This window comes from Psammomys obesus, unplaced genomic scaffold, assembly GCF_907164565.1.
Source record: "Psammomys obesus unplaced genomic scaffold, mPsaObe1.curated_primary_1811, whole genome shotgun sequence".
NCBI classification, from domain to species: Eukaryota; Metazoa; Chordata; class Mammalia; order Rodentia; family Muridae; genus Psammomys; species Psammomys obesus.
Window position 1 is genome coordinate 758,177 of NW_026594354.1, and position 24,904 is coordinate 783,080.

Genomic DNA, 24,904 nt, shown 5'->3' on the forward strand with positions numbered 1-24,904 from the left:
TTTATTGACATTATTGAAATGACTATAGGAATAAAAGGAGTGTCTTGTTTACTCAGTGTCCCAAGTGGAAGTGAAAACTATGATGGTGGCAGAGTTTGCTACTAGACACTCTAGAATTGTCATTGAAAGTGAAAAAGCCTCAGTAGGCAAACTGTATTACTAAACGTTGCATAGCAGCCTGCACAGGTTTTTGAAGCAAACAATATGTGAAACATCATGTTTGCAATTTGTCACTAACTTTAAATCCTATTATTACTCTCCGGTTCTTATATAAGAACAACTGAACACAAAATGACATCATGTAAAATAGATATCAGGGACCTTGTGTTGAAGGAGTTGTCTGGAAACCTGAAGTAAATGCTTGGAAAAAGCACGTGTGGGGTTCGGAAGGCTGTCTCAGAATCACCTGGAGCCGCTTGCAGTTGGCAGCTCTGACTTCCCATGTCCCTTTTATCACCCAGGGGAGATCCGACAGCAGGAGCCATCTAGTCTCTCATTGGTGCTTCTGGCTAGAGCCGGGTCCCCCGTCTACGGAAGCCCACACCCGGGTTCTCCGCATGAGCGCTCCTATCTGGGGGAGTCACCTCGGAAGCCCACTCAACAGCTGCAAGGGCTACAGCAAGAAAAACCAGGGCTCCCATTGTCACCTTAGCAGTTCAGCAGTGTCCCCTCCCTTCGGTGGCCAGGGTTGGGGGAAGGATAAGATGTCCTCCCCCGCTACCTCGGCTGTGGGTTCAACTGGTGGGGCCTCCCGTCTTGCTACTGAGTCTCCCGGGAGGCCACTGGGAGCTACGCTCCTGCAGCCGCACCTGACCGACTAAGAACCCAAGCTCAGTCGGACTCCAGCTCCAGAGCCAGGTCTCCACCACTTCAGGCGGCGTCTATACATGGCCTCCCGGCGAGGGTCTGGCCAAGTGCGGGGGACCCCCGGGGGCGGGGAGACGACGGAGTGAACGGCCCACACCTAGCCGCCTGTCTGAGAGAACTCGGGCCCCGGTCTCGCGCCGGCACACGCACGCGCACAGGTCTCGCGCGCCGGGCTGTCGGTCCTTGGGGGCGGGACCGCGCGGCGGCGAGCGGGCGGGGGGCTCTTGGAGCGCGCGCCCCGCACCCGAGGGCTGCGGAGAGATATTTTGGGTGGCAGGAGGCCCCTCGTCATTTCCGCCGGGCGCCTCGTCGTGCCTGGGGCTCCACTCCCGCGCGCCAGGCAAGCAGGCGGGCAAGTTGGCTGCGGCCGTGCGCCAGCACCTCTCGCCTTCCCAGCCGCGACCCTTGGCGGCTTGAGCCATGAACTGAAGCCCCTTGGGACGCACACCCCGGGGCCGACCGGCGGACGCTGCAGCTGCAGCCGCCGCCAGGGCTGGGAGCGAGCCGACCCCAGCGCCTTTCCCCGGCCATCGCCGCTCCCACCGCTGCCGCCTCCGACGCTGCAGCCCCGGGACCGACACACAAAAGCCGCCTTCTCTGCGCTGCCCACCCCGGGAGTCTGCAGCCGGCCACCGACCCCACCTGAGGGCGCCTCGGGCTGCGGACTTCGCTTTCTGTCCGAACTCCTCCGCGTCCCACGCGGCACCAACCCCGCCGCCCATGGCTCTGATCATGGAACCAGTGAGCAAATGGTCTCCGAGTCAAGTAGTGGACTGGATGAAAGGTAATGCCCTCTGTGGGGAGGGCGAGGCGACACTGGGGCGCAGGGTCCCAGTATGAAAGGGAGGGGCTCCTGCCAGGGCACAACCCGTCCTAGAAGCTTCCAACCGACTGCTAAGGTTCCTTTCTGGGGATAGTCGGGGGTCCTCGGGATCTGGCAGGGGCTCGAGGACCCTGGTCTCCTTTTGTCTACAGCCGTAGGGGCGCGGGGAGCGAGAGGGCGGCGGGCGCCACCTGGTTGAGGCTGGAAGCAGGGCGGTGGAATCCCCACACATCTTACCCACTTACCGCTTCCCTCGACGCCTTCAGGCCGGGGACGCGGCGACCCTTGTTTTTCCAGCTAAGGGAGGAACCCTTAAGACCTGTTCTCACGGTTGCCCCTTCATCAGCCCCTTTGTTCCTGGAAACCCAAGGCCCTTTCTAGGTGCTTTCCTCAGCGCCAACTCTCCTGGCAACTTTTAAGCCCGCATAATGGGGTCAGGATGCAGTCACTCAGGTTGGAAGCTGGGAACCCCCTCCTCCAGGCTGGGCTGAGTATGATCGAGAAGGGGACGCGCTGCTTTGGGGTGACGAAAACATGCTTCCCTTGGGACAGCATCCGTGCTGATATATGTGGGTTCCCTCCTGCGCACCTCAGCATGTCCTTTCCTTTCCTAGGTTGAGATCTGCGGAGGCTTTAGACCTCTAGCAGCTTCTTGTTAAGGATCCAGGTTAGGTTTAAAGTGATGCGCATTCAAGTACTCTTTCTTCCATATTGAAGGCTCCCCCCCACCGCCCCGAAAATTTCTAATAACCAATTTCAAACCTCCACCCTCCTCCTAGTTGAAAATGTGGGCTTTTTTTTCTAGTCTTTGGGCTTTCCTGTGTCTCACTATCTCCCTCTGTTGTCTGAGTTGAGGGGCTCGTTGAGGACCTCTCCACTCCATTCCCAGACTGAACTCTGAGAAAGGGTTGCCCGCATTGAAATAAAAGATTCATAGACCTGCTTGGAAAATGCTTGGGGAATTTAGAGTTTTGTTTGAGGTCGTACCTGAGCACACAAACTTAAGATATAGGCTTCAAGGCTGAAAATGCCCTTCCAAAGATGAAGAAGGCCCTTTCCTAAGGCTTGCTTAGCAGTCAGACTTTCTAAGCTCTACATACTTGAAGAAGGTGGGAGATGGATTGGAAGGTATTGAAAGTAGGAGGGAGAAACACAATACTCCCCTTACCTTTCCCCTACCCTTCCGGACATTTGCTTATTCTTCTGTGTTTCCCTTTATCTGTTTTGCTTCCTTTTCTCCCTGATTTACCCTGTTATTTCTCACTTACTTTGATATTCTCATCTCCTATGTGGAAAAAAAAATGCTTTGTAACTGCAAAACACAGTGTAAGTGCAAGTGAATTGAATTAGACCTAATTCATTATTTATTTACTGCCCCTGGTGTGCAGTGCATCGGGTGCCATTGGGGTTCTAAAGATGACTAAGACAAAGTCCAGCAGTGGCTCATCTTTTCTGCTGCTTGTTCTTTTTCCATATTTGCAGTTACAATTCCAGCTTCCTGGATTCCCACTAACCCCCCAACCCCAGCACACACACACACACACACACACACACACACACACTCACTCACTCACACACACACACTCACACAGACACAGACACACACCCAGTCACATCTCAGGTTTAAAAAAAAAATCTGTCTTTTCAGTTTCTCAGTCCTGGCTAATAGAGTATTCAAAGGAATTAAGAATGCTTAATTAAAACTCTTTCTTTGAATTTCTCTATAGGTGAATTTAATTTGAGTCTGCAACAATATTCTTGCCTTCAGGGGAATCAAATTAGCTCCATAGACTGCCTTCTAGAAATTTCCACGATGCCAAAGATGAAGAAGCCCCTTTCCTAAGGCTTGCTTAGGAAATGACTTCTGCATACTCCATCTTCTTTACCTCCCACCCTGTTTCGTTCTTGCATTTTCCCCTCTCGTCACTGTTTCAGATCCCCTGAAGCAAGCACAACATATGATGCATGGGATCCGACACACTTTAGTTTTCCAGTACACTAGTCCTTTAAAAAAAAATCTCTCCAGTGAAAAATGCAGTTTCTTTGAACTTTAGTAAAGACTATTTGCTGTAATTTTAACTTCGCATGGTATTTAAGTTGGATAACTTGTTTTTGTACCTGTTGGTGACACATTTTATAGCTACCTAAAAAGATCAGTTAGGTAACCATGATAGAATTTGCACGCCTTTGTGTACCATAAGACTGAGTAAGATTTGGAGAATGGCTGCCTTAATTAACAATTTCAGGTACCAGTTAACTACTTAGCCCCAAAGTGCTTATTGTTAAAATTTCTGCAACAGTCACATACATTTGAGATCCGATCATAAAATGAGATTTAAAAAAAATTAGTTAGAGAAAACGAGCGTTTCCTCAACTTGCCCCTTATAATGTTATGTAACTTGGTTAATTTTCTGTATTTCCTCCCAGTAAACTTTAACAAAAGACATTTAAAAATAGTTTTCACACTTTCCTCATTGGCAGAAATGTTTGAAAGCCAACTACTAATTTAGGCTATCGCTTTGAGATGATTAAACCTTGCTTAATTTTTTTATATATAGTATTATAAAGTCAGTACTAAAGCATGAACAACACTTTTATTTTTGTTGTTGTTTGAAAAGCGATCTCATGTAGTACAGACTGGTCTTGAACTCTCTGTAGCGGAGCGGAGCCTTAAATTTCTGATCTTGCTGTTTCTACAGCCCCAGAATTGGAATTACAGGCATATACCACCACTCCTGGATTTAGGTGGTGCTTGGGATCAAACTTAGGACTTACTATACATTATCACATGTTATCATACTTCCTACAGGCATCAAGTTACCTACATCCCCAGACCCTAAAAAAATGAGTAAGACTCTTGAATAATTGCAGCCTTCTGAGACTTCCTCGGAATATGTTACTTGTGTGACAGCTTCGTCATCCTTAGCAATTGTAGTTTTCAGCTGGGCACAATAGGATTTACTTATACTTTAGTAAGGCACGTACTTTATTATTTCTAGGAATTTTTATTTACTAAGCAGAACAGTACAATTAGATAATATATATGATTATACGAAATTTATAGCAATGATGTAGAAGCTAAATCTTCAAAGAAGGAAATGAAGGAGAAAAATAAACTTATCGGGCTTTTGTAGCATGTGTTCAAACCTGTTTTAAGGAAGGACATTAATGTGGCATTTGATTTTTATCTATTTTATTGTAATGTATTTGAAGGAGATATGGATGTAAACTGTATATATTCATTATTAGCAAAGACATAAGGTGCTCAGGCACTCTTAATAAATATAGCAACTTTTTGCTGTATTTACACTAGTCAAATTTTTTGCTGGCAATGAATATTTGATATGGAACATTGTCATTGTTAGTTGCAGTAAATACAGAATACACGATCTACTTATGAGTCAGTAAAATAAAGACTTCTATTCCAGATTATTTTGCTAGTACTTCTGGATTTTTGGAGATAGCTCATAAATTTTTATATTAGTTAAAAATTACATTTATAAAACTACTTATAGAGAAAATTAATATGCACAACCCATTTATTAACACTTGGAATCAATGTTCAATTGGAAACTATATTCAATCAACCAAGGCAAGCAAGTTACTGAGAAATGTCATAGACAATCCAATAAGCCAATAACTAATTTATTGCTGAGCCTTTTATTCTAAAATGTTGTTTTCAGTTCCTGTTTGACAGTTCTAGAAATACTTCACAATCTGTAGGTACGTCGTTCATTCTCTACTTTTTTTTTTCTCACTGAAATATAGCAAAATACTCCAAACGCTTCAGTGTTCCTCTTATTAATTTTATTACAAGATTTCCTTGTTTATTTTATACCAAGTAATTCCACTCTTCCTTTTGTAACTTTTTGAGCTTTGAGACTAATGCAAAATATCCACATGATGAAGATAATTATTTTTTAGAACCATTTCCCTCTGTGACATTTTTCTAGTGAGCTTTAATCTCTTTCTGGGCTAAATAAAATGACTATCATCTTCAGAGTGAAGCAAAAGGCCCACTTTGCTGTTATTTTCTTATGATTGCTGGGACTTAATGCTAATCAGTCTTTCAGTATTACGATCCCTAAAATAATCTAAAACTTTAAGATAGTTTTTAAGCTATTCCGCAATCAAGTGCCCTACTCTTTCTTGTTCACAGTAAACCATTTTGTTCAAGAAGCAGTCCCTGACTTCTGATTTCTATACAAATGACTCAGCCATTTTGAGGATAGAAAATGAAATACCTTATTTTAGGTATTAAAAAGAAAAACCTAATGTTTTGCAGACAGTCTTACAAAGAGGGAAATGTAGTGATTACATGATATCTATTCAATGTAAATATGAAATGATATAGAGGAGACTATATCTGATAAGACAAAGAAATTTGGATAGGTGATTAATAATTCTTTTTATCCCCTCATAGGATATCATGGCTTAGGTTGAAATTATCTTAATTTTATGAAGAAAATTGTCAATATTTTGAGTTAAATTGAATTTAGGGAAAGGAATTAGAAATATTTATGTTAGGAGCTTAAAACTGTACATGTTGTAAGGAAAGGACGTTAAACTTAATGATAATATTGATTATATCAGTTTTGAAATTTTCAATAATTTTTCAAATACATGGTGACTAGGTAAGCTCAGCAATCATAAACTTTGGATATGACAGTTATTTTTCTAATGGGAATTCTTGTTATTTTATGTAAAAAAGACATTTACCTTCTGATATACAGTGTAGTCCATATGAAACATTTGATTCATAGTGTCATTGACATTTGATTTCTAACGCAATTTAGCCCTGATTAGGAAGAAAACAAATATTTGTATAATTATATTCTAGTCCTTGAGTATTAATTACTCAGTACATCCACATAGAAAGTATTTTAATCAATTTATAAAAATATTCTCTGCCTTAAAGAAATTATTTTTGTAAGAGACAACAATGTTATATAAAAAAAAAATCTATCCCAGTATAAAGACAGGAACCAACTAGTGCACTTAGAAAATATTTTAAAGTTTGTGTTATGTATGCAAATACCAATGGAAAAAAGAAGGTAAGATTGTGAACCCAGAAGGGATCTAGGGGGAGGGGGAGGGGGAGGTTTTAGCAATTATTGGAATTATTTCATTAAAATATACTTTAAAAGAAATGTATCTTAATATAGGGGGCACATCAAGAGATTCTGGAGGTGCAATAAGGGTGTTAACTCAAAGCTTATCTGGCTTTGTCTGGTTGAAGTGGGAAAGTGGGCAGGAGAGGGAAAGTGAGGGAGGAGTGTGCGTAGGTGACAAAAAGTACAAGAACAAATCTGCATATGAGAAAGACAATAAAACTCTCATCATGTCCTGAGTTTAAATAAATACCACATTATAAAACTTTGGCTGCCAAAAATCAGCCCACAAAGAATGTGTATTGAATTGATACAGCTGTTTAAAATCTGTTTCTGAGGAATAATCTGTAAATAATGTTAAAGTAGTTATTTTGAAGATTAATTACATCATTAACATTATGTTTGGTATTTGGAAGTTTGCTAATCCAAATGTATGTGAAGAATGAAACTAGGCTTTGAATACTGCTCTTAAAGCAATGATAAATTTCATTTTCATTTGTAGTAGCACAACCATGAATTAGAACTTAATTTGTTACTAATGACTTTTAGCTTTCAATGCAACTTCTTTACAATGCTTTACATATCAGGCTTATTTTGAAAGATACAGTGTTCGTTTTGTAGAGTAGTGGAAGGAAAGTGTATCTGAACTAATTTAAAGAGGGCAATATAGAACAAGTGATTTGGAAAAAGTAGAGTGTAAATTTTTTCATGATTTTTATAGTTGTTTAATGTCTGAAAACTGGAAGTATAGTCTTGAATAAGGAATCATTGTGTTATATAACATTCAGTGAGTGAATCCACAATTTTCATGAATAGCATAGGTCTGTGCTTCTGAAAATGGTATATTTCTCAGGCTGTGAAAGATGAATGGTCAGAAGCTGAATAGTTCGTGTTTATTTTTAAAAAACTTAATTTTTTTTTCACTTTTTAAAAATTTATTTATATATTTATAAAGTACAGTTTATTCACTTTGTATCCCTGCTGTAGTCCCCTCCTTCAGCCCCTTCCTCATCTCTCCCATGACCCTCCCCAAGTTCACTGATAAAGGAGGTCCTCCTCCCTTTCCCTTTGACCCTAGCCTATCCAGTCTCATCAGGACTGTCTGTATTGTCTTCCTCTGTGGTCTGGTAAGATTGCTCCCCCATGAGGGGGAGGTGATCAAAGAGCCAGCCACTGAGTTCATGTCAGAGATGGTCCTGTTCCCATTACTAGGAAAACCCACTTGGAAACTGAGCTGCCATGGGTTACATCTGTGCAGGGGCTGAAGTTCTCCATGCATAGCCTTTGTTTGGAGTATCATACTCAGTTAGAAAAGAGTCCTTTGCTCAGATTTTTTGGTTCTGTTGCTCTCTTTTTTTTGGTTCTGTTGCTCTCCTTGTGGAGCTCCTGTCCCCTCCAGGTCTTCCTATCTCCCCTTTCTTTGATAAGATTCCCTGCACACTGTCCAAAGTTTAGCTATGAGTCTCAGCATCTCCTTTGATACCTTGCTGGGTAAATTAAAACAAATATGAAACTTACATCACAATACAGAAAGCAAAACGGACATAATTTTAGGAATTTGAGGCTTGTAGCAGTCTGTTTAAAGCTACATTTCTCAGACCTTCCAGGTTTATGAGCTCACTGTGTCCAGCAATTATGGAAACATTAGTGGAAAAGTTTGAGAGGTGGTAGTTAACTTTAGAAATGATAAATTTAATGTACTACGTGTTTCTCTTTTCTACTATCATTGTAAAGGGTAAAGTTTTGACTTTTTCTGTTAAGGTCATGGTAATTACAGCATCATTTAGTGTGATCCATAGACCTAGAGCCACAATGAATTCCTTAAGAATAATTCCTTAACCAATCATATTGTCTCATTTCTTGCTTACCTTGGCATTTTGTTTTGTTTTGTTTTTAATAGCTTCTCATTGTTTTAGGCTAAATACTAAAGTCCATAACATGACCTGTAAGACTCTGAAGGTTTTGTGAGGTAATCTAAATGACAGACATGGGCTATGCTGAATGCGTTAGTCCTTTTTGTTTGCCCACATCTAGGCCTTTGTACTTTACATGTATTTTATTCTTTCCTTTATTAAGTTTTATTGATCCTTCAGGTCTCAAGCTTTTTCCTCATACACATCAGAAAGTCTTCCAATCTTCCCCAAATCTCATAAAAATCCTTATATTCTTGCAATACCACCTACATCTCATTTGTCCCATTTGCCAATTTTATTTTATCATTCATTTGTATGATTTTACTTATATCTAACTGATCTATTAAGTGTAGGCAGGGACCCCATCTCTTTTATGTAGCAATATATAAGACAGTATGTGGTAATATACATAATCAGAAAATATTTGTTGAGCGGAAGAATAAATACATTTATTTTCAGTTACTGGTCTATCAGCAAATTTGCTTTCCTAGTTGACGAGGCATGCACATAAAGTCCCTTATTGTGCTTTAATAGATACTTCATTGCCAACGTGCATGCTGTATGCCAGGGTACAGACTAAGATTGTGTTGTAATATCTATATTTCTTAGTTGTATTGGCTCTATCCAGTTCAAAGTCCTAAATAATAACCTAGAATTGTTTTATTAAGAAATATTAATATTTACAAGTGAATGACACTGATACTTATGCCATAGGTATTACAAATATGAATCAGATATTGTTTTCTAATTTAAGTAGGCTAGCACTATTTACAAATACCTATAAACAGATATTTCATCAAAAAAATTAAAACATGCCTCTTCTAAACACTTTTCCTCATTTGAATATCCTGATAATTTCATCATTTTATATTTCAGAAAGAACTCTATATTTGAGAGCATATGGAAGACTGGTATTGGTAGAATGCATTAAGCTTTTTAATTTCATATAAGGGTTTTATAATAGTTTATACAAGACAATTAAATGTATTCTTTCCATAGTGAAAATAAAATTGGCTTAATTAAGGATGTAACAGAAAAAAATATCCTTTTAATGAAGCATATTATCTTCACAATTGTTTTTAATATATAACTTACATTTTATTATTAGGAATTAAGATAATTAAGATACTGTTAAATTTATATTGTTTTGTAATTTTCTATCCTTCCTCCTGACTTTGATAAAAAATAATTTTAATATTTTAATGTACATGTAAGTTCATTTTGTCTAACTTTTGAAATTTATTTTGTAAGAACACATATAAAATACTCAATATGAAGCATAGTTTGTTGAATGAATGCCCCATGTGGATTTCTTGAGAATTATGTGCTACTAAATAAACACTACTAGAGTTTCCTAATAAAACACTTCTTTTCTCAACTAAAATTTGGTATTGCATAAGTCATCATAACGGAAATATTAAGCCTTTAACATAGACATGCTGATTTTTAACTCTTTTGTTGAAAAATTATTCACACAATATATTCTGATCATACTTCCCTTCCCCCAACTGTTCCCAGTTCTTCCCTACCTTTCCCACCTATGTAGCCATCCTAGCTATGTCCTTTTATTCTCTTTCTTTAGAAAACAGGCAAACACACACACACACACACACACACACACACACACAGAATTAAAAAACAAAGAAGAAATACATACAAACAGAACAAAAAAAGCGCACACACACAGCAAAACAGTGGAATGTAACTTTGTACAACCTCTTTGGAAATCAATCTAGCGATTCCTCAGACAAATAGGATCAGTGCTACTTCAGGTTACAGCTATAGCACTCCTAGGCCTATATCCGAAAGATGCTCAACCATACAACAAAGGCATTTGCTCAACTATGTTCATAGCAGCTTTATTCATAATAGCCAGAATCTGGAAACAATCCAGATGTCCCTCAACTGAAGAATTAATACAGAAATTGTAGTACATTTACACAATGGAATACTACTCAGCAATTAAAAACAAAGAAATCATGAAACTTGCAGGCAAATGGATGGATCTAGAGAATATTTTCTTGAGTGAGGTAACCCAGAAGCAGAAAGACACATATGATATATACTCACTTATAAGTGGATATTAGCCATAAAATATAGGATAAACACTAAAATCTATAGTCCTAAAGAAGCTAAACAACAGGGAGGTTCCTAGGGAAGAGGCTGCAACCTCTTTCAGAAGAACAAACAGGATAGACTTTGGAATTAAAAGAAGACAGGGAACAGGACAGGAACCTTCCACAGCGTGCCTCTGAAAGTCTCTCCCCATCCAGGTATCGAAGGAGATGTTGAGACTCATGACCAAACTTTGGGAAGAGTGCAGGAAACCTTATGGAAGAAGAGAGAGATAGAAGGACCTGGAAGAGACAGGAGCTCCACAAGGAGACCAACAGAGTTAAAAAAAAAACAAAAAAAAAAAACAAAACAAAAACAAAAACAAAACCCAAAAAACCTGGGCCCAGGATTCCCTGCAGAGACCCAACCATTGGAGAAGACCTAAAACCCCTGCTCAAACAGAGCCCAGAGGTTGCTCAATTTCCAAGTGGATTCTCTAGTAAAAGGATCAGGGACTCTCTCTGACATGAATTCAGTGGCAGGCTCTTTTATCACCACTCCTGGGGTCGGGGAGCAGCCTTACCAGGCCACAGAGGAAGATGATGCAGCCAGTCTTGATGAGACCTGAGAGGCTAGGGTCAGATAAAAGGGGAGGAGGACCTCCCGTATCAGTGGACTAGGGACTAGGGGAAGGCTATGGGAGGAGAAGAGGGAAGGAGGGTGGGATTGGGAGAAGATGGGGGGGTTACAGCTGGGATACAAAGTGAATAAATTGTAATAAATAATAATAAATTAATTAATTTTTAAAAATCCAAATCCCATATAAACACAAAATCAGAAGCCATAATATAAAGCAAAAGAGCAGTAAGACAAAAGAATGCTCAAACAAAGCAAAATTGATACAAAAAGTCTATAAAATTCTATTGAATTCAATTCTGTTGTCCATCTACTGTTGGTCACAGGGCCTACTCATGTGTAGTTAATATGCCCAGTGAGACTCCCATTGGAGAAACTATTTTTTTTCCTTTGTAAGCAGATGTCAATTGCAGATAGCTTCTTGGTTAGGGTTGGAAGCTCACGGCTACCTCCCCCACTCAGTGTTAGGACCCCCATCTGCACTGAACCTGTGTAACCCATGCATGCTGTCACAGTCTCTATGACTTCATATGTGCATCAGTCCTATTGTATCTGGAAGACACTCCTTGGCATCTGCCATAAAGCCCCAGATAATGCTGTAGGACTATGCTTTTCACTTTTCACCAATTTTACTTACAAGTAAACATTCGTGCACTCTGATAGAAATTTTAAAGTGTTAAAGATGTTTTTTAGTTTTTTTAAATTTTAATTTAAATTACAATAAACCTAATATAGGATTGCATTACCTTCTTCATCTTAAGGTTTATCAATACTTAACATCAAGTCATTAAATTTAAATTACATGTTAATTAAAATTCAAGTAACGTTTATCTGTTAATATTTTGACACAATGTAAAATTTTCAGAAGATAAATATTAAGTAAAGTTTAAACATTAATGCATCTGAAAATACTTCTCATGTATTATATATGTGTATTATATATTACTTGACATAATGTGCTTAGACTTTAGTCTTGTCCAATAGATTGGATGTTCTTTACATAAAGTAATACATAAGAAGACATATTATTTTAGTTATCTTTTAGAATGTGTTCAAAAATTTATTTTGTTATTTTTTGACCTTATTTTGTTTTATAAGCACCTGTTATTTCAAAATAAGTTTACGTGTTTTCTCAAATAGTGCGAGTCAATAGAAGTCTGACTTAAATTCTAGATCTTACTTTTATTATTAGTAACACAACTGTGCAATTTATTATAAGTAGCAATAACATCGGGCTTTCTGTTTATATTTAAGTGAAAAAAGATTTCTTGTTTTATCATGCTTTGTTAATCTTCTCAGATTTTGACTCATCAAGAAGTACTTAACGATGTGGTTTTCATCCATCACTACTATTACTGAATGTTTATTAGTTTTTTAATGACTTATAATTTTCTCAGTATGAGCTTATTTATTTATTTCCACTTTGAAAACAAACTGGAAATGTGGAGTCATACTTTTTTTTTCAATTTGTATAACCAAAATTACCATAGAATTAATTTTCTAATGAGATGGTTATAATTTTCTTGTAATCAATAAAACTTTTAAATAATACCCTTAAACCTGAATGATTGATTTTAAGAATCTATTTGTTAAAGTTCATATTCTATATGTGTATGTAGGAGTTTACTGATTGTGATATATATTTTCTTCAAATATTTGAATTAAGTTTAAAAAGTTTAAAAGTTCTGGTGAATTAAATATGAAATGAAATTTGGAGTGATCAAGTAGAGCTAGATGCTTGATCAGTGAATTAAGTATAAAATGCTAATGAAAGATATAGTATACATTTATAAGGTATAATATATTTAAAGGTGTGGTATATTTAAAGTATTACATATAACTTTATTATATGTATTTTATTTTATATTTTTATGTATTTTATTTATATTTTTAAACATGTAGTCAAGTATGTATGTGGCAACCTAAGTAGAATTTGTTCAGAATAAAAACAAAACAATGCTTTGCATTTTTCTTTGTTTTTAGTAATAGACTTCAGGTAAACCTACTTGAGAATAGACTTTTTTTTTTCTTTTTTTTTTGCTTTCTTTTTATTTTATTTTAAATTAAATTTTTATTTTTTAATATTAGTTACATTTTATTAACTTTGTATCCCAGCCATATCTAACTCCCTCATTCCCTCCCAATCCCACCCTCCCTACCTCATCTTCTCCCTGCCCCTTTCCAAGTCCACTGATAGGGGAAGTCCTCCTCCCCTTTCATCTGACCCTGTTTTATCAAGTATCTTCAGGACTGGCTGCAAAGTCCTCCTCTGTGGCCTAGCAAGGCTGTTCCTCCCTCAGGTGTGTGTGTGGTGGGGGAGGTCAAAGAGCCAGCCATTGAGTTCATGTCAGAACAGGGACTATTTCTGACAGAGTAGAATTTTTAAACAAGTGAGACAACTTAAATTGTCATTATGGAAAGAATTAATTTTAAGTCTCCCAGTTGTTAAAGAAGTCATCATAATACTTAGGCACTTTAAACAAATGACTGAACTCTGACAATTATTTTGACATTCACTTGGCGTTGTCCACTTGATATAAAAAGCACATTTTTTTTCTACTAAAGTGTGCATTACTTCTTAAAATCCCCATGAATAAATTTTCTGTTTTGAAGCTTTTTCCGTCAGTTCATCACTTTTCATAATACAGTTGTTGGCACCTGTATTTAAAAGAAGTCTGGTAAGAAAAAGATCTGAATGTAATAATATTGTACATCTCCATCTAAGTTAATTTCTGTATATTTCTGATTTAGAATTTAAATACAGTGGTTCCTTACGTTTATTAGTTTGAAATGAGGCTACTTTGCAAGATAATCATTGTATTTATACTGAAGATTTGCATGTGCATGCATGTGGTACACAAGTACACAGAAAATACCTGTAATGGAATAACAGCTAGGGAAACACAATTCACGTCATAATTATATCAGTGTGTAGTTAGTCAAATTTCTAGTTTCATAAATGTTACAAATTCTCCAAAGGATTTCATTGGTTAGCATTTATGTGCATAAAAACACTGTTTCCTACCATATTTCCCCCCATTAGTCTTTTTGGACCCAGGAAGTTTTATATAAAAGAATATATATATATATTTATATTTATATAATATAATGCATATAATTGTATATATAATATATATAAATATATCATATATTGTATATAATTGTATAAAATATATATCCTGAAATAATAGTCATAGGAAGTGTTGAATGCTTATATGATTTTAATTTAAAAAGTCTGTATAATGGAATCTTGGACAATGATACATATTTGTATTCTTAGCTACTTGGAAGACTGAAACAGAGGGATTGTTTCAGTTCAGAAGTTTGGAATCAGCCTTAATAAAGTAGTAAGACTCCATCTCAAGAAAATTACTGTAATGCCCTTACTGTAATACAAAGAAGACTGTCTATGATAAAATAAGATGATTTCTCTATGTAGAGACTTAGTTTAAGTATGTGTCCTAGTTTATTTTCTATTGCTATGATAAACACCAGGATCAACAGCAACATGGGGAGAAAAGGGTTGATTGCCTTCTACTTCCACATCACAGTCCATCATCAAGGAAAATCAGAGCAGGAACTTTAGCAGGGCAAGAACCTGGAGGCTGTAACTGAACAGAGAGCACAGTGGAGTGCTGCTTACTGCCTTGATCTACAAACTCATATTCAGTTACCTTTCTTATACCTCCCAGGACACATATAACCAGGGGGTGGCACTGTCCGAAGTGGGCTGTGCTCTCCTACATCAATCATTCATCAAGAAAATGCAGCACAGGCCTGTCTGATTGAGGCCTTTTTTCTCAGCTGAGGTTCCCTCATCCCTCATCCTAACTAACACACTATGGAAAAGAAAATAATTATGAATTTTGATCATATATAGTAAACACATCTAAATTTAAAAGAAACATGAAGATGTGAAGTCATTCAGTATTATATGTATAAGGAAACAGAAGAGATAATGGATCACAGTGACTATCAGGAGAAATTGTGACAGAACAGACTCATTTGATATGTCATCCTAGTTAAAAGATGCTGGCACTTAACATTTGCACTCCTTGATTGTGGTTGTTGGCAATAACTTGTTTCCACATAGAGTATAGGAAGAGGGAAGCATACACTTTTACAAAACCAAGCAATTTCGGTCTTGGCCAAGTGATCAAAGTTATCATTGATATGTAATTTTAAGTCATATACCCTTGATATGGTATGATGAGAACAATTGTCTATAGTCTCTTTCCTCAAAGCTATAATCCTATCCTAACCATAAAAAATTAGAAAATGCCAAATTTAAGGATATTTTAAGAAGTATCTGACTTATACCCTTCAACCTTATCAATATCACGAAGCACCAAGTAAACATGAGAAACAGACCAGAACAATATAAGAGACATGATGACTAATTGTTATTATGGTATACTGGATAGTACTCTAGAACATAGAAAGTGAATTAGGGAAAAAAAAGCACATTTTAATAAAACAGGGAGTTCAATAACAAAATATCAATGTCAACTACACAATAGGAATATGGGTTATTAATAGGAGAATGTGGGTGGAAGGTACATAAAAACTGGAAACTATCAATCTTGTTTTTACATCTTCTCTGTTAACCTTAAAATTATATTGAAATGAAAAGTTTATTTACATAAACATTCAAAATTAACATACTTTTAATTTTGGTAATTTAACAGATAAGCAATGTCTTGTGAAATAGTTTTGATATATCTTCCTAGACTTATAAATAATGAATATTTTCAAGGGAAAAATCACTTAGTAAAGAGAAGTTTTTCATTATGAAGGTTTGTTTCATATAACAACCCAACCTTTGTGATAACTTCAGAAGTATTTTGACCTTATATATACTGCAATAATTTTAAAAGTAAGTTCTTTTCAAAAGAATGTTGTATCTGGTTACATTCTAGTGAGATTAACCTTTTACTTGATTAACTTTTTTTAAATTGCCTTTTAGTAATCAAGAAATATGTGGAGGAAAAGGAAAGGAAACTAACTATTCTTAGGTAGGATACAACCTACCCAAACTAAGCCCATTCCCTGTATTTTACCTGCTAACTATGAGTGTGCTAGTCTAAAACATATTAACAAATCCTGATTCTCAGTACTCATTCTGATTGTACTTTCTCTTTCCCACAGACACTTTTGTTCAGGAATGTTAAGCAAGGCGTGAAATTTTGAGCACATAAATGTTGTGATGTATAATAATTTATTTTCAGCTGTATTAATATAAGTGAGTGTGTAAATAGTGACACTTATTAGGCAGACTTGCTGAAACTGAATGACTTTTGCTAATTACTTTTCTGCAAGTATGCAATGGTTTTGTCATTAAACGTAATGCCTTTTTTATTATTATTATTATGATAGGCCTGTGGCTTGTATGTAAATTTGGGTTAGGAAGATGGTTAGAATTTAAGACCCGTTGTCACATCTCCATGAATTTATATCATACTTTGAATATACTTTAAAACTTGTGTTTAACTCCTATAATTTTTTTTTACTAAGACTTTTTTGTTTTCTTGTTTACTGTTACAATAACTCTAAAGAAAAAAAAACCAAAGCTCTTTTAATTATTAACTATAACTTAACCAGGAACTTAACTCATTAATCTGTTTTTCTAGCTACAACAACCAAATATAATCAAGACAAATTCAACTTCTAGATAATTTTGTTAATAATCTGTCTCTACAAAAGCGTGTGGTTCTGCTGACACTGATGACTGGTCTGGATATGCTAGAATTGCTGCTAAACAGTTTGGGCTTTATGCTCTGTGAATACATAACTAGATGTGTGCATTAATGTCTTCTTTGCATTTGGACAAAGTTTTTTTTTTTGTTTCGTTGTTTTCTTTTTAATTTTTTATTAATTACACTTTATTCATTTTGTATCCCCCCATAAGCCTCTCCCTCCTCCCCTCCCGATCCCACCCTCCCTCCCCTTTCTGCATGCATGTCACTCCCCAAGTCCACTGATAGGGGAGGTTCTCCTCTTCTTTCTGATCTTAGTCTATCAGTTCTCATCAAAAGTGGATGCATTGTCCTCTACTGTGGCCTGGTAAGGCTGCTCCCCCCTCAGGGGGAGGTGATCAAAGAGCAGGCCAATCAGATTATGTCAGAGGCAGTAGTAATGGGAAGATGGACAAAGTTTTTTAAAGTATGATCTCAAGAATGAAGGAGTGTTTGTTTCGTTTGTAATCTTCCTGTTTTTAGTAAGACACAAAACGAAAAATGCTTTGAATATCAAGAGTATTAAAAGATTTGAATGTGGTGTGACTGGAAATGTTTGTTTGAATTGAGATGATTCTTGACTGCTTTTTCTTCTTCTTTTTGTTATTATTATTTTTGTACAATTTATTCACTTTGTATCCCAGCTGTAGTCCCCCCTGGTCTCCTCCCAGCCCCACCCTCCCTCCTTCTGTCTCTCTTCCCTAGTCCACTGATAAGGGAAGTCCTCTTCCCCTTATATCTGACTCTAGCTTATCAGGTCTCATCAGGACTGCCTGGATCCTTTTCCTTCTGAGGGCTGGATAGGTCGCCCCACCAGGAAGAAGTGACCAAGAAGCAGGCAACTGAATACATGTCAGAGACTGTCTCTTCTCCTAATTAATTAGGGAACCCACATGGAGACTGCACTATCTATGGGCTACATCTGACCAGGGTGACTATGTCCTCTCTATACGTGGCCTTTGGTTGATGCTTCCATCTCTGCAGTCCCAACCTAGGCCCCATCTTTTTTGGCTTTGTTAGTCTCCTTGTGGGGCTCCTGTTTTCTGGGGATCTTGCCCTTCTTCTATAAGACTTCTTGTGCTCTATCTAAAGTTAGGCTTTGAGTCTCTGCATCTGCTTCAACCCCCTGCTGGGTGGAGTCTTTTAGAGATCTGTGGTAGTCTCTCATCCTGTTCCCTCTCTTCTACAGCTTCCAGTGATTATCCTATTTGCCCTTCTGAATGAGAATTAAGCATCCTCCCTAGGTTCCTCCTTGATGTTTAGCTTCTTTAGGTCTGGAGATTTTAGTATGATTGTCCTATATTATATGGCTAATATCCACTTTTAAGTGAGTATATACCATATGTGTCTTTCTGTTTCTGGGTTACCTCACTCAGGATGATCTTTTCTAGTTCCCACTTTTTGCCTGCAAATTTCATGATTTTTCTGAGTAGTATCCCATTGTGTAAATGTACCACACTTCCTGTATCCATTCTTTTGTAGAGCAACATCTAGGTTGTTTCCAGATTCTGGCCATTACAAATAAAGCTGCTTTGAACATAGTTGAGCAAACATCCTTGTTGAATGATAGGGCAACTTTTGGGTATTTGCCCAAGAGTGGTATAGCTGGATCTTGGAGTAGCACTATTTCCAGTTTTCTGAAAAAGCACCAGATAGATAGAATAGACTCCTGACATGGATAAAGAGAGGATACAGGACAGCAGCCTACCATAGATGGCCTCTGAAGGACTCCACCCAGCAGGGGATTGAAGCAAAGTGAAAAATATAAGGAAGGATTGGAGTTATCAAACAGTAAAACTTTTTAATGCCCCTATGATATATACAGTGTGGTGTTTGCCTATGAACAGATAAGTAAGCAAATGAAATGGAATAGAAAAATCAATAACTAAACTCTAGTACATGCAGAAATTGAGTGTATGATACAGATAGATAGCATCACAAAATACTAAGGATAAGATGTATAAATTGTATATGGAACTCAAACAATTGCATAGATATCTGGAAAAAGATAAAATTAGATCAAAATTTCAACATATAATAATAACCTCTAAATAGATTAGAAAACTAATTGATGAAAGTGCTACAGGAACTCAGCATTTTAACCTTGGTATGTCTGTATCTTTGTATTTATGATTTGTATCTGTGTGTCTATGTATATGAAGAAAGTTTCCCATACAGAAAGAAAATTTCTTTACAACATAGCAGATTTCACCCTCTTACCCTACCTCCTTTTTCAAATGTGACAATTTGAAAGTAACAGATATAGAAATCAGTCCCCATTGGTGTTCTTTGTCTTTTTCTTCCTTTTTTTTCTTTTTCCTTTTATGATTATTACAATTTATTCACTTTTTATCACAGCTGGAGCCTCATCCCCTCCCAATCTCACCCTTCCTCCCTCCTCTTCTCCCATACCTCTCCCTCAATCCACTAATAGGGGAGGCCCTTCCCCTTCCATCTGACCCTAGCCTATCAGGTCTCATCAGGACTGGCTGCATTGTCTTCCTCTGTGGCCTGGTACAGCTACACTCCCCTACCCCCGGGATGAGGAGGTGATCAAAGAGCCAGCCCCTGAGTTCATGTCAGAGACAGGCCCTGGTCCCCTTACCAGGGTACCCACTTGGACACGGAGCTGCCATGGGCTATATCTGAGCAAGGGGTCTAGGATCTCCATGCATGGTCCTTGGTTGGAGTATCAGTCTTTGCAAAGACCCCTGGGTCCAGATTTTTTGGATCTGTTGGCCTCCTTGTGGAGCTTCTGTCCCTTCCAGGTCTTTCTGTCTCCCACTTTCATAAGATTCCCTGCACTCTGCCCATGAGTCTCAGCATCTGCTTCCATAGCCTGCTGGGTAGAGTTTCAGAGACCCTCTGTGGTAGGCTCCTGTCCTGTTTCCTGTTTCCTGTTTTCTCCCTCTTCTGATGTCTATCCCATTTGCTTTCTAAAACAACCCTGAGATTTCACCTTACACTGATCAGAATCGCTAAGATCAAAAACCCAAGTGACAACACATACAGGAGAGGATGTGAGAAAGAGGAACCCTCCTCCATTGCTGGTGGGAATGTAAACATATATCACCCCTTTGGAAATCACTCTGTCACTTTCTCAGACAATTAGGAATAGTGCCACTTCAAGATCCAGCTATACCACTCCTAGGCATATATCTAAAAGTTGCTCAAGTATACAACAAGGACATTTGCTCAACCATGTTCTTAGCAGCTTTATTTGTAATAGCCAGAATCTAGAAACAACACAGATGTTCCTCAATGGAAGAATGTATACAGAAATTGTGGTACATTTACACAATGGAATACTACTCAGCAATTACAAACAAGAAAATCATGAAATTTGCAGGCAAATGGTGGGAACTAGAAAAGATCATCCTGAGTGAGGTGACCCAGAAGCAGAAAGACACACATGGTATATATACTCACTTATAAGTGGCTATTAGACATACAATATAAGATAAACATACTAAAATCTGTATTCCTAAAGAAGCTACACAAGAATGAGGACCATAGGGAAGTTGCTCAATCATCACTCAGAAAACAAATGGTATTCTCTGTCTTAGCGCCAAGCACACATATTTTTTTTGAAACAACACTGCCCAGGCTATAAAGTCATATTTGCACCTCATTTTATAGAGTAAAATAATTCCCAATGCTCTTCATGAATGTGTGTATGTATACACACACACACACATTTATATGCAGATCTACTGCTAGTTCTAAAATTTTATATGAATGTTATTTTTCATTTGTCTAACTCTTTTACTGAGGACCACTCAGATTCTTACAAGTTCTACTAAAACTGGCTAATGGTTGTAAATTTGTTTTTAAGAAGATAAGGGATAAACTAAAGATTCCTTACTATGTAAATGTATTATGAGATGAACATCTTGGAGGAGATTTTAAAACCCTGTAGAAAACGCGCATTAATTTTATGAGATTTTTAAGACAAAGCAGAAAGCATGCTCATTGTGGAAGCGTATTCTGTGATGTAAAGTTTTTTTTTTTCATACAGTGTATTTTGATCATTTTTCCTCTTGCACCTTCTCCTATATCCTCCCTACCTCCCTATCTACCCAAACTTATTTTGTACTTTTTTTTAATTTCTCTCTGTCTCTGTTTCTGTCTGTGTCTCTGTCTCTCTCTCCACCAAAATCAAAACAGGAAAACATTCAGACAAAATTCAATGGACCCAAAAGAACACAAACAAACATGCAATTTATTTTCTGTTGGTGAGCTCTTTGTGGGCATAGGAAGTGTGGTGGAGATACCCAGCAGCACTGCATTGGGCAAAACTAATTTTCCAATTGTTAACAGATATCAATTGCAAATAGTTTCTTTAGGAGGTGTGGGAATGTAGCCCTTTCTTCATCTCAGTGCTAGGAACCAGGCTGGCTTGATTCTAGGATTTCCCCCAGAACCCTTATCCTATCTAGTCTTAGGTACTTGGCTAAGAGAGCAGTGTCAGTCATAGATTCTATCTCGTGTAGTGGGCCTTAAATGCAATCAAAAAGTGGTTAGTTGCTTAGAACATCCGTGCTTAGAACATCTAAGCAACATCTGTTGCTTAGAACATCTCATGAACACTGTCATACAAGTGTTCTTGCAGGCAGATCACTATTGTAGGTCACTGAGTTTGTAGTTGGGTGTTATTTATGAATTTCTCTTCTGAAAACATGCTGAATATGTCTCAGCACCACAAACTCTAGTCAGTAAGCACCAACTTGACTTCTCTTTGATCGATTACATAAGTATCTTCAGCAACAGGGCCTTGCCACTGATTGTAAAGAGCAAATAGACTTCCAATAGCCTGTGGTGTTTACCCCCCCCCCCCCAGAGCGAGGTTGGCCTGTCCACAGGACTCCTTTGGCCAATAACTTAACAGGATGTAATCCATTCCCAGAACTGAAGGTTTTACTTGATGGCATATGATGTCTGGCTGGAGCAGTGACCCTATTTAGATTCCTTTCATATATGTATTTATTTTGGGAAGCATCTATAGTAGTAGGTTTCCATACAACTCCCAAATGCCCTTTAGTGTTAGTTATTCCTTCCCTTGCTCCATCATTTACTCTTCCCTGCCATTAACCTCCTGATTTAATCCTCCCTGATCTAGTTTCCTTTAATCTCTCTGTAACCCTATATTTTCTTTTCTTTGGAAGATTCTGTGATCATTCCCCCTCCTCCTTCCCTGACCCCTGCTACAGTACCTAATAGGTATCTGATCTCTGTGATTATTTGGATTGTATCCCACATATTGAAAAGTTTTCTGCTGACATCAGCCTATAAGAGAAAACATGCAGTATACCCATTCTGTAGGTTGCAGTATTCCATTAATGATACGCTTTGCTGTACAGAAGCTTTTTTTGTACCTTCATGTGGCATTTATTAATTGTTGGTCTTGATGCCTGTGCTATTGGTGTCCTGTAAAGATAGGCTGTTCCTGTGCCAATGAGTTCAAATCTATTCTCCACTTCCTGTTATAACATATTCAGGGCAATGTGACTTCTATTGAGATCCTTAATCCATTGGGACTTGTATTTTTTTTGCAGGATGATAAATAGGGATCTATTTGCACTCATGTACATGCAGTAATACAACTTGACCAGCATCACATTTGTTGAAGATGCTGTCTTTTTCTAGTGTGTATGTCTGGCTTCTTTGTAAAAAATCATATTTTCATAGGTATGTAGAATTCTCAGTTCAATTCCATAGATCAACATGTCTTTTTATACCAGTACCATGTTGATTTTATTAATATGAGTCTGTAATACAACTTGAAGTCTAGAATGGTGATAACCTCTGGGAGTCCTTTATTATTCAGGATTGTTTTAGCTATCCTACAATTTTTTGTGTTTCTATATGAAATTAAAGATTGTGTTTTCAATTTCTGTGAAGAATTTTGTCCAGTTTTCATGTGATTGTATTAATATGTCAATTGCTTTTCTGCATTCTCACAATACTAATACTACTCATCTATTAGAATGAGAGATCTTTCCATTTTCTCATGTCTTCTTCAATTTCCTTTTCAGTATCCTACAGTTTTTACTATACAAATCTCACTTGTTTCATTACAGTTACTCCAAGATATAATTGAGGCTATTATGAAAGACACTGTTTGCCTGATATTTTTATCACTATGTTTGAGTTGTATATGAGAAAGATACTGATTTTTGTATGCTAATTTTGTATCCTGCAACTTTTGCTAAGAGTTGATCATCTATAGAAGTTTCCTTGTGGAATCTTTAGGGTCTTTTATGTATAAAATTAAATCATCTTCAAATGAAGATAGCTTGACTTCGTCATTTTTTATTAGTATCTCCTTGATCTCCTTCAGTTGTCTTGTTGTTCTAGCTAAGATTTCAAGTACTTCATTGAGTATGTATGAACAGAGTGGACAGTCTGTCTCTGCAGTCCCACCCTAGGCCTAATTTTTATTTTATTTTATTTTATTATTTTATTCTATTCTATTCTATTCTATTTTACTTTACTTTACTTTACTTTACTTTACTTTATTTTATTTTATTTTATTTTATTTTATTTTATTTTATTTTATTTTATTTTATTTTATTTTATTTTATTTTATTTTATTTTATTTGTTTTGTTGGTCTCCTTTTGGGGCTCCTGTTCTCTCTGGATCTCACCCTTCTTCCATAAGACTCCCTGTGCTCTGTCCAAAATTTGGCGGTGAGTCTCTGTATCTGCTTCAATCCCCTGCTGGGTGGAATCTTATAGAGGAAATTTGTGGTAGACTCCTGTCCTGTTCTCCTGTTTCCGGTGTTTATTCTGTTTGCCTTTCTGAATGAGAATTAAGCATCTTCCCTAGGTTCCTCCTTGCTGTTTAGCTTCTTTATGTCTGTAGATTTTAGTGTGTTTATCCTATATTATATATCTAATAGCCACTTATAAGTGAGTATATACCATATGTGTCTTTCTGCTTCTGGGATTCCTCACTCAGGTTGATCTTTTCTGGTTCCATCCATTGGCCTGCAAATTTCATGATTTCCTTGTTTTTAATAGCTGAGTATTCCATTGTGTAAATGTACCACAATTTCTGCATCCATTCCTTGGTAGAGGGACATCTAAGTTGTTTCCAGAGTCTAGTTATTACGAATAAAACTGCTATGAGCATAGGTGTGCAAATGTCCTTGTTGAATGTTTCATAAAAAGACTTAGGAATTGTTTCTTTAAGTTCCTATTTTGTGAAATAATTTGAGGGGTATCGCTATTAGTTCTCTGGAGGCCTAGTAGAATTTTGTGCTGAATTTATCCGTTCCTGTGCTTTTATTGGTTGAAAGATTTTGAATTATTGCTTTTATTTCATTAGTTTGCTTATATTGTTGACTTCATTTTGCTTTATTTGTAGGTTTTACGTATTAAGAAATTCATCGATATTTTTAAGTTTTTCCAGTTATGTGCAGTACAGTTTTTTTAAGTATATTCTTATGAGTCTCTGCATTTCCTGTGATGTCTCCTTTCATGTCTAATTTTATTAATTTGAGTCTTTTCTCTCCATAGTTTAGTTTGACTAAGCTTTGATCAATCTTGTATTGATTTTCTCAAAAAAAAAAAAAAAACCTAACTCTTCATTTCATTTCATTGAGTCTTTATATTGACTTCTTTTGTACGTATTTCAGTAATTTCAGCCCTGAGTTTGAATATTTCTTGCCTCTACACTTCTTGGGTATTATTTCTTCTTATTGTTCAAGAGCTTCAAATATGTTGCTAAGTTACTAATATGAGCGCTCTCTAGTTTTTAAA

General features: G+C 37.2%; 1 protein-coding gene across 3 annotated transcripts in view; it reads left to right on the forward strand.

The window, feature by feature from the left end:
* The first annotated feature begins 1,394 nt into the window (after positions 1–1,394).
* The window catches only part of Cnksr2 (connector enhancer of kinase suppressor of Ras 2), a 262,747-nt gene continuing 239,237 nt past the window's right edge, over positions 1,395–24,904 (forward strand). For 2 of the 3 annotated variants that reach the window (XM_055618652.1, XM_055618653.1), the window contains exon 1: positions 1,395–1,651. In XM_055618652.1, the coding sequence (XP_055474627.1) occupies positions 1,588–1,651 (64 nt within the window). In that variant the 5' untranslated portion in view covers positions 1,395–1,587. The remainder of the gene's footprint in view (positions 1,652–24,904) is intronic. The other variant, XM_055618650.1, reaches the window with a different exon arrangement.